This window comes from Syngnathus scovelli, chromosome 18, assembly GCF_024217435.2.
Source record: "Syngnathus scovelli strain Florida chromosome 18, RoL_Ssco_1.2, whole genome shotgun sequence".
Lineage (NCBI taxonomy): Eukaryota > Metazoa > Chordata > Actinopteri > Syngnathiformes > Syngnathidae > Syngnathus > Syngnathus scovelli.
In genome coordinates this window covers 12072758-12083534 of record NC_090864.1, presented here as the reverse complement: position 1 = coordinate 12083534, position 10777 = coordinate 12072758, and the positions used below count along the sequence as shown (strand labels likewise).

The 10777-nt window shown below is 47.8% G+C and overlaps 2 protein-coding genes across 2 annotated transcripts; one reads left to right on the top strand and one right to left on the bottom strand.

The window, feature by feature from the left end:
* The first annotated feature begins 56 nt into the window (after positions 1-56).
* nom1 (nucleolar protein with MIF4G domain 1) lies at positions 57-5023 on the top strand. Its single transcript, XM_049749014.2, has 11 exons — positions 57-1124; positions 1182-1285; positions 1553-1748; positions 1813-2136; positions 2241-2351; positions 2589-2747; positions 2852-2973; positions 3053-3185; positions 3498-3629; positions 3895-4004; positions 4211-5023. Exons 1-11 carry the CDS (start codon positions 252-254, stop codon positions 4374-4376), a joined length of 2430 nt encoding a protein of 809 aa, XP_049604971.1. The 5' UTR covers positions 57-251; the 3' UTR covers positions 4377-5023.
* Positions 5024-5457: 434 nt separating this feature from the next.
* On the bottom strand, positions 5458-8794 carry mnx1 (motor neuron and pancreas homeobox 1). The gene is made up of 3 exons (XM_049749030.2): positions 7959-8794; positions 6422-6582; positions 5458-6139 (listed from the first exon to the last, which is right to left on the bottom strand). Exons 1-3 carry the CDS (start codon positions 8530-8532, stop codon positions 5837-5839), a joined length of 1038 nt encoding a protein of 345 aa, XP_049604987.1. The 5' UTR covers positions 8533-8794; the 3' UTR covers positions 5458-5836.
* Between the last annotated feature and the right edge of the window lie 1983 nt (positions 8795-10777).

Genomic DNA, 10777 nt, shown 5'->3' with positions numbered 1-10777 from the left:
AATAATCGACGTCATCACTAGGCGCCGATCACCCTGGCTGTACCGGAAGCACAATATCACGTGATACTGTCCGCGGGGATCGCACGTGTACGCGTTCCCTGCTTTTATTCGCCGTAATTTTGTTCTAATTTATTTTTTGTCTTCCTAACATCATCGTCAGAGAATGTTAGCGTTTTAGAATGGATGCTAGCACTTTTGCATTGCATTTTGAGCACGTTTAGCGGGTACGTAAACATTAGCACGTTGGTGCCATGAAAGGCAAATGGAAGTCGCGGGCCAATGCCAAAAACAAAGGCAGCACCGTGTTGCAGAAGTACATGGTGGCGTTGGACGAGTTTGTCAAAAGCAAAAGTGGCGCCGAGGGAAGAGAAGGTGGCGCCGAGGGAGCAGAAGAAGGCGCCGGCTTGAGGTCGGTCAATCGCAAAAGCAGGAAGGAGCTGCGCAAGGAGAAGCGAAAGTTGAAGAAAGCCAGGATGAAACATCACTACGAAGGTCAAAAGACAAATCTGCCTAGTGGCGATGCTGAACAGGCTGTAGCATCTCATGATCAGAAGGCAACGGGTGGCAACAAGGAGGTCCGAAAAGGGCCCACAACGAGTGCAAAGAAACAGGAAAAGCCCAAAGTGCCACCTAAGAAAAGCAACAAGCTTCAAGAGTCAAGGAAGAAGGCACTTTTGGAGGCCAATGAACAGGAGGAGCGTGAAATAAAGAAACTAGAGCGCTATTTGAAATTAAACAAGAGGAAAAACAAGAAAAGCATACCTCAGTCATTTGTGGCTGACGGGCTGGACTACATCCTGGGTGCTCTCCACTCGGGCAGTTTGGCCACGGGGACGTACGACAGCGACGACAACATGGACCTGGCCAAGGACAACTTTGAACGGCTGGACGAGGACAATTCAGATGAGGACTTGCCGAGCGAAGGAGAAGACTTAAAAGATGATGATGATGGCGACGACGACGGAGGAGGAGGAGCTGAAGAAGAGGAGGAGGAGGAGGAGGAAGGGGAGCATGAAGTAGCGAGCGAAGAAGAAGGGCCCGTGGACGAGGACCTGGAGAACGAGAGTGACCCGAATGACAACGATGAGCAAACAGAAGAAATGGCAGAGCCCACTTCCAACATTGTGAGTTCACAGTACATGTTAAGATCATCATGTAGTTGATTCATTTCTGTTATTTAGGCAAAGGGCAAGTACGTGCCTCCTCAGCTGCGTGACGCCGGAGGAGACCAGCGCAAAGCAGAGTTGGAAAAACTGAAGAAGAATGTTAAGGGCCTTGTCAACAGGTAACAGCCAAGATGGTGCAAAACTTGACAGATGGAAATGCACGCTCGCTGAATTAAAGACCACCGCAACCCCAAGAATCCGCCCGTCAAAGTAACAATGTGCTCAGGCCTTTGGCCTGAGCGCAAAAACAGAAAGTAGATGTGATGATATCGGAGGATAGGCGCTGCTATGTACTTGATGTGGGTTCAGCCGCGCGTTCTCATTAGAAATTTGGAGGGGAAATTTGGGCGTGCTTACGACGGGCCGATTTTGGTGGTTTTTTTTAGGCTGAGCGAGCCCAACATTGCGTTGATCAGCCGCCAACTGGACGCGCTCTACATGAGCCGCAGCAGGAACGACATGAACGAGACCTTGACGGAGGTGCTGCTGGCCGCCTGCGTCACGCCTGCACTGATGCCCGACCGGCTGCTGATGGAGCACGTCTTGCTGCTCAGCATCCTCCATCACACCGTGGGTTTGGAGGTAGGCAGCCGGCACCAAAACAACTTCTTCAAAGCGGCAGGCTACTCAAGAACACACATTCCAGGTCGGAGCCCATTTCCTGGAGACGGTCGTACGCCTTTTCCACGACACGTACGAGCGGCCGAGCGAGGGCAAGGAGTGCGACAACCTGCTGGCCGTCGTGGCGCATCTCTACAACTTCCAGGTGGTGCACTCGCTGCTCATCTTTGACATCCTGCGCCGCCTGCTGGCGGCGTTCTCCGAGAAGGACATTGAGCTGGCGCTGTTGGTGCTGCGCAACGTGGGCTTCTCGCTGCGGAAGGACGACCCCCTGGCTCTCAAGGAGCTCATCGCCGAAGCCCAGCGCAAGGCGGCCGACGTCGGGAAGAAATTCCACGATCGAACCAGAGTACGCTGACACCAAAGCCAAGTGTATTTTGTCCGCCTAACGGTAGGCGACCGAGTCGGTTGCCGGGTGCCTTATCTATCCGCTTAACACGTCGACATTTGTAGGTGCGGTTCATGTTGGAAACCATGCTGGCGTTGAAGAATAATGACATGCGCAAGATTCCGGGCTACGATCCCGAGCCTGTTGAGAAGCTCAAGAAGCTGCAAAGAACTTTGGTGGGTGAATTTCTAAAAAAAAAAAAAAACAATTCCTATCCTTGACAGTGATTCATTCCATTCATCACAGATAGGTACAATAATGTTGTCGGTTTTAGTAGTTCGCTCTTTGGCCGCCAGGTGGCGAACAAGAGCTGTCTTTGCAGACTCCCTGCAAACTGGCTTACGATTGCAAAATCCGTCTTTTGAGACAGTTGCTCCTCAGGATGACTTTTTTTAAGCGCTGAATGTTTGCAGATCCAACGCAACACAGCAGGCGGCGACCTGAAACTGCGGGTGTCCCTGGACAACCTGCTGTCGGCCGAGCAGGTGGGCCGCTGGTGGATTGTAGGCTCATCGTGGAGCGGAGCACCCATGATTAGCGAGCAAGCGAATAAAAGCGTCGGTGAAGGACAGGTGAGTGAATTGCGCCCTTTCTGATTGAATTGGGGGAGAGAAAAAAAACAACAACAACATGTCAGCCGCCGTTGTCATTTTTTTGTATTATTAAACTGTTTCAGTTCACCGCTAAAGTTCTGGAACTGGCCCGAAAGCAGCGGATGAACACAGAGGTCCGAAGGAACATCTTCTGCGTGCTCATGACCAGCGAGGACTATCTGGATGCGTTTGACAAGCTGCTGAGGTGCGTTGGAAGGCGGGCGGGCGGGCGGGCGGTCTTACGAGGTTGTCTGGACGTTGAAACCTCTTTGCGTCGTGTGAAGGATGGGGCTGAAAGACAAACAGGAGCGGGAAATCGTCCACGTGCTGTTGGACTGCTGCCTGCAGGAGAAAACCTTCAACGGCTTCTACGCCGTGCTGGGAGAGAAGTTCTGCGCTCACGACCGCCGCTTCCAGGTGGCGTAGCTTGGCAAAACCTCACATTGAGATCCCTTGCCATCGTGTCTCTTTCATGGCCCTCAAAGGGTCAAAGTGCCGAGCCATTGAGTGCTAATCAGTTTGCGTGCGAATCGTACTCATCTCCTCTGTGCGCTGGGATCTTCTCGCACCCCTCAAACTGTGACCGCAAACAACACTACTTCCTCCACGCATCGGCCACCGCCACTTTATTGTCCTTCTGAAAGAGCGCGCCGGGAACGTTTGCGTTTCGCGCGCCGGCTCGTTAGCTTTCTCCTCGTTGCTTTTGACACTTGCCGTGTTTTTCCACAGATGACCTTCCAGTTCAGCCTGTGGGATAAATTCCGGGAGCTTTCCAACCTTCCCGCCAGGACTTTTAACAATTTGATCCAGCTGGTGACACGCTTCCTCCAGAACAAGTGCTTCTCGCTCTCGCTGTTCAAGGTAAGGAAGCTGGAGAGAATGTTTTAGATATGTACAAAGGGCTCAAGTGTGTTTGCTTCAAGCTCTTTATTGTATTTAAGCAAACCACGTAGCTTAATGCTAACACATAATGCGAAATAGCTGAGAGCGGCTCACAAAACTAGCATAGTTCCATTACCGACCGGAGCCGTCGTAATGCAAATTGTGTGCTAATGGGTCAAGCCTCAGTGGGGCTCTGCGCTCTACTGGTTCCCGTGGTCACACAGGTGTGATTTGGGTGTTCTAGGTGATTGAGTTTGGAGAGCTGGACAAGCCCAAGGTGCGCTTCCTGCGCCAAGTCCTGACTCGGCTGCTCACAGACATTGAGCCTGAGGATCTTGCCGGCATTTTTTCAAGGTGAGAGAGAGCTTGCTGCTTTGCTAACTCAAACAGCAGCAAATCAAAGTCAGGGGGAGACAAGTTGTTACTATAGCCACGCATGAAGAAAAAGCCAACATTTTCTTTCATTTGACTGGCGGGCGGGCGCGTGCGTGCGTGCGTGCGTGGAGATGGTTGTGCTATTCCTAATGGTGGACCGGATCATCCCTTCATTTGTTGCCCAGGATTTCTGGAATTCCCCAACTGGGAATGCTGCGCGAGGGCCTGAAGCTTTTCATCAGCCACTTCCTGCTGAAAAGCGCCGGGCCGCAGGACGCCGCCGCGCTGACGGAGCGCGCTCGCATCGCCGTCAAGGCCATGGAGGCCAAAGAGGCCAAAGTTAAACTGTAACTCCAAACAAAACAAGGAATATAGTGGTCATTCAAAAAGAAAATTTCACCATGTTGCCGTACTAGGTTGTGGCTGCTGAGACTTTATACGGCTCTAAAATGCGTCATCAAATCCAAACCTTTTGATTCAGGGCTGTAAATGATGACCGCTTTGAAGCGCAGTGTGAATAAGTGACACGGCCTGACTCAGCGCCCGCCGAGGTGTATACAGTGGGATCAATGGGCTCACTGTGTGCACTCCACACACTGACTGACTGACTGACTGACTGACTGACTGACTGACTGACTGACTGACTGACTGACTGACTGACTGACTGACTGACTGACTGACCTTTGCGCGGCAGCCTTTACCTGCCTGCCCGCCCGCTTGGCTCGGCTCGGGTCTGACCCGGGCCTGAACTCGTAGCCGCCGAGGCAAACACGGCGACAAGATAATCTCTGGTCCCTCGCTAAACAGCCTGTGACAAAATAATCCAATTTCCTGGATCTAAAAAGTCCGCACACCCCTCTCGCAATGCCGCTAGTCATCCGTTTGTCGTTGCGAGACTGTGACAAGTAAAACTGTTTTCATTGAAATGATATTACGAAATCAGCGGTTATGTCGATCTGTGTTCCCAATTACAATGGTCAATTGAGTCTCAATAGAAAGTTTCTTTTTTTGAACAGCGTGTCTCAATGCAAGTCCATTGGTGGTGTGGCGCGAAATGTTTCTTCTTCTCGCTGTTTGCTCACACGGCACGTTTGCACACATCCGACAGCCAGCGCCATTAACAGTCATTCCCATGACCCCGGCCTGTCAACGAACAAGGCTGCATGTGTCCTGCTCCTGCGCTATAAATCAAACCGTCGCTCCAACTCACACACGTATTTTTAAAAAAATCACAATATTTATTTGACACGGTTTGCGCCACAATTTAGCATGCCTTGTTTTCTTTTATAAATACAGTACAGTATAGAAAAATAAACTGAACTTTTTTTAACATAATAAGGCGTAACATAAAACAAGATTATTGCTGTCAAAGCAGATGAAATGAAATTAAAAAAAAAAAAAGCTCCTTTTTGCATAGACATCAAAAGTAGAAATGAGATGAGTTTTTTTTTTATTATAATAGGAAACAAATGAATACATCCCATACCTATGCCTAATTTGTTTTTCGTCTAGTATCGCATTGTTGTCGTATTATGTTGGCAAAGAATTACAGGTTACCTGGCAAGTGACAGACTTAATTGCTTGGTTAGATTTGATCGTAACATTTCAACGATAGAAAATCTTTTTGGCTTCTCTGCACTTTTTTACTTCCACTGATATCACAAAGTACGGTCGTCGCCTGTTGGCAAAGTATAGTGTTAAATTACCTCTGTATTTTTGCTTTTTTTTTTTTTAATTCTTTTTTTTTTCTTTCCTAAAAATGTCAATGATAAAAAGTCTCTCCATGCAAAGTCCTCCTCCCTCCGCGCACTCTAAGTTTGCGGGCTGAGCTCGCAGGTCCGATTGCGCTCGTCATCCGAGGAACACTCGGAGGAGTTGTAGAGAAAGCGGTCGCCCTCGTCGTCGCTGTCCTTCAAGTCTCGTATCCTGCCGTTTTTGCCCATCGTCGTCTTGCCGCCCTCATAATCCGACTGCTCGCCGTCTTGCTCGCCCTTGTCGCCGCCGTGCGCGCCCTTGCCTCCGCCCTTCAGCTTCTCGGCCTCCTGCGCCGCTTGTTCCTTGGCCTTCTTGCTCCGCTTCCACTTCATGCGACGATTCTGGAACCAGATCTTCACCTTGGGGCGGGCCAGGACATCATTGTAATTAGAAGCTTTTTTTTTTTTTTTCCCCCCAAAAACAACCACAGTGGACGCACACTTGGCTTAATGGATGGGTGGATGAACAGACAGAAAGCTATACACAGTCGATGGATTTAGATCAGCGGTTTGAAACCTGAGGCCCGGGGGCCATTTGAGGCCAGCAGGATCTTACTTTGCGGCCCCAAACTTGAGGTCAAAGTTTCTTGTTAGTACGGTTATTTTGGACCTCGGAAAAGAGAATGGCGAGATGTGCGCTACCTGCGTTTCGGTGAGCATGAGGGAGGTGGCCACCTCAAAGCGTTTGGGTCGAGACAGGTACTTGTTGAGTTTGAACTGGTGCTCCAGCTCCAGCAGCTGTTGACTGGTGAACGCTGTCCTCGGCCGCCTGCACTTGCCCAGCAGGTTGGATTGCGCTTGGGCTGCTTATAAACACACACGAACGCTCTCACTTTCCATGATGGGGTGAAATATCATAAGTCATTTTTTAATTGTGGAATGAAAGCCTTTGTGTAGGTCGAATGTATCCCAGGTAACTATGAAAGTGTCCTCCGGATAGAAGATGAACTCTGCCGGCGGGCCGGCTGTTTTTTTTTTTTTTTTGCCCCAAATCTGTTAGAAACAAGCGTGGACAAAAAGGGCAGTGTGCGCGCTGAGCAAGTAGCATATCCCCTGTGGCTTTCACAGCCCACCGACACTTTCCCACTGTCCATTATCTGTCCATTTTAGTTCCTCTCCCAAAAATCATCCATCTGTGTCACCTTGTATGTATGCACGCCGTCATTCGCTTCCACCGTACAAACATATCCACATTTTTTTAAACCACCGCATAAACATACTTTTAAAAAAACAAACAAAACAAGCAACAACAAAACAACAGCCTGCTTAGTTGTTGTTCGATTCCAGTTATGATCTCATCGGGCAAATTCTTCATTACACAGTCCAAAGCCAAATTTGATGACATATTTTCTGTCTCCAAAACATAGTGTTAATCTTAAAATTTTGTCCAAGTCTGTTGTCTTGAAATTTCACTCAACTTTGTTTTATATTATTATTATTATTATTATTATTATCATCAAATTTCAACTCCAATAACAAGTCTGTTTTTAACACAAATAGCGATTATTAATGCAGGACAAATCAAAAGGTAAATTATTATTTCATTTTAAAATGTGAAACAAGTTACATTAGTCATTTTTACAATTGGGTAAACAGCACATTGTATTCGGTGGTCAGTAGCCATTTTGGCTCAGAATTGAAACAACCAATTCAAACTAAAATCTTCAAACTTTTATTAGCATTTATTTATCCATTCAAACGCTTAGTTTATTGTTGTATTATTATCCAAAGCGTGCCCTCTTTACTCAACATATTTGAGAAATATATACGCAGTTAGTCAATTCATTATTTTTGGTTTTAGGACAACGGCAGCGTGCTTTAGCTGGACCAATAATAAAAAGATAAGGACATTATTTTTGTATGGGACCCAGACAAAAAGCTCAAGTTTAATGAAAGTATACCAGATACGATTTATTTTCTAAAGAGCGTATTGCCACCATAAGTCGCAAATGCCAGTTCCATTTTCCAAGTGCAGGAAAACAGCCATTTTTAGATATGATACATTCATATTCTTGTTGGGTGCTAAAAGCGGCCTCATTCCATGCAGGTAATAATATCATCAAGTCAAATAGAGTATCAATTAGCTTTTTTTAATTGCTTAGGTTCTTACCCTTGATTGCAATTGTGCTAAAATAGAAAGAAATCAGGGGCTTTATTCCAAGCAATAATGTCTACTCACAGTTAAAGTCTGCCATTTTGGGCAGCATCATCCCGGCGGTGGACACCCGCAGCCAGTGGTCCAGCTGGAAGGTGCTGGCCGTCAGTTTGATGGGGTCGTGGTGGTGGTGGTGGTGGTGGTGCTGCTGCTGGTGCTGCTGGTGGTGCTGCTGATGCTGCTGGTGGTGGCCGTGCGGCGGCGGCGGGTACGACGCGTAGGACAGGGCCGCCGGGTGCTGAGCGCTCAGCGCGGCCGCCGAGTATGCGTACATGGGGTGGCCGTAGAGCGCTTGAGCGGGGATCCCGCCGCCGCCGCCGCCGCCGTGAGGGCCGCTCAGGAAGCCGGGCTTTGGAATGAGGCCGTGGTGGGCGGAGATCCGCGGAGGGGACGGCGTCTCAGCGCGCAGTGCGTCCCCGGGGTTGAGCTCGGAGGATGCGTTGGTGCTGGCCGCTCCGGTTCCAGCTCCGCCGCCACCGCCGCCGCCGCTGCTGCCGCCGCTTCCAGGCGACGTGACCAGGGCCAGCGGGGAAGTCTGCACTTTCGGGGTGTCCGCCGCCAACAGCGCGTCGATGCGAAAGTTTTTCGACTTCTCCATCTTGGAGGGAGACGGCTAAGAGCGACCGCACCAAAGTTGGGACGGGACCGGGAGTGGGAGCAACGACGAGCTTGGCGTGACACTTAATGCTCGTCCCGTGTAGACGATTGGCCGGCCGGCCGGCCGGACGCTTGGCCGCTTGGCCGCTTGGCCGGCCTGAGGGAGGAGAAGTAACCCCTCCCCTCCCTTCCCCTTCCCCTTCCCTCCCCTCCCCTTCCCTCCGCTCCTCATTTCCATTAGCGCTCGCGTGCAGTCACGCACCTTCCACCCAAAAGACGCAACATCGTCAAGTCATTGTAACGAGGCGCCGTATTTTACACTAACAGCTTCGTCGTTAATATTCGTTTAAGGAATTAAAGTGCAGCCCACTGGAAGGATTTCACACCCCTCAAGGTCACCCGAGGCGCCTTTTTCAAGACACATATTAGTATTATGGTCATTATTAATATTATTTGAAATAGTGATGCTTTCGAATATCAAAAATCAGCACGCAGAAATGGCGAACTAGTTTTTCCTGCAGGAAACTGTGTGGCAGTACAGGTTTGGTTTTTATATTGATCAAATGTATTTGGATGTGCAGGACTTCCTTGTTTTGTTCATTTTTGTTTTCAGTCGATCAAATGAGTTTAAATCCTCTAGCGGATGACCCCCCAAAGGCTGAGCCCAATTCTTGTTTTATTTCAATTATTTAACGTTTTAATTATTTGTTTTGGTTACAGAGAAAAAAACGTCACTTCCTGGAACGTGACCACAGGAAAATGTTTTTCGTATGAAATACATGTTATTGCCTTTTTGCAGCAAGAATATGAGGCTTATTTTGATCCATGATTATGGATGATCACATGTGTAATATATGTTGCTGTTTTGTATGTGCTCGGTTGTGAGTTTGAGACATTTTCATTTTGAATATATGTACTTTTTAATTGTTCAAATAGTGCTTTATACTAACATCTCGTTTTTATTTCTCGGATTTTCGTTTTTTAAGTGGTTGAAAACAAAACGGAACAATTTTCTATTCCAACCTGAATTATGAATGAATGAATACAAATGAACAAAAAAACTACACACGCATATATATATATGCTTATAACTGAAAATATGCATTGAATTTCCAACGTGGTTTAAAATGGGTGACGGATAATTGAGACGCCTTTACTCAGGTGGCAAATGATTATTAAAGGCATGGTTTAATGTTGACATAATCCTTTTTAAAACTAAATTGTGAATCTTGCTTCAAAGGTGAGCTGTCACAGCCCCCAATTGGATTTAGATGACAAATGAAAGAAAAGTGCACACACGGGGTAATTCGGCAATCCTAATAATAACCGTCAGCCGGTGGAGAAAAATGGCACGCGCGAACATGCGAAGGTGACGTGTGAGGCCGAATGCACGGCAAATTCAAGTGAAAACGGAACCATGCGGACGACGGACAGTGGACTGCTCATTTGGATGCGCTTATCAACATGTTGAAAAGAGAAAAATAAAAAAAAAAATAAAAATGAGCGAAGCCAGCGTCCAAATGAATCCAATTCCAATGGCGGCGATTCTGCTGCGCTTGGAATGGAGCGTGCAAGGTCTAATAAGCCACTTAAAGTTAATGGAAGAGGGAGGTCACCGCGAGAATTATCGACACCCCCGTTGGCCTTAACCTGTCTACCAATAAAGCTGATTAGTTTTGCACCATTCGTCAGCGCCATGGCCGACGTTTTATTTGCTCGGGGGAAATCAACAAGTCAGCGGCCGCTTTGCAGCTAAAGGATCGCCATTTAATTGCGCACCTCCATGATAAGCGGCAGCTAGAGAAGGACGACGACGAGAAAGCTGACGTGCATGGATGGATGGATGGATGGATGGATGGATGGATGGATGGATGGATGGATGGATGGATGGATGGATGGATGGATGGATGAATGGATGGATGGATGGATGGATGGATGGATGAGAGAGAGAGAGAGAGAGAGAGAGAGAGAGAGAGAGAGAGAGAGAGAGAGAGAGAGAGAGAGAGAGAGAGAGCAGGGGCAAAAGAATATGACTCATTTTTGCTGAATATCTGAATTCAAATGTTTGGGGCAGATAACCAAAACAAAACCAACTTGGGAAATTGGCTTTCATTTAAACAAACCTAATCGAATATTCGACCCCACTTATATCTATCGAAAGTATTGAAGCTCTTTGTGACTTTGATTTTGAGTATTTTTTGTTGTTGTTACTTTGAATATACATTTTCTCTAGAACAGCTGTCTAG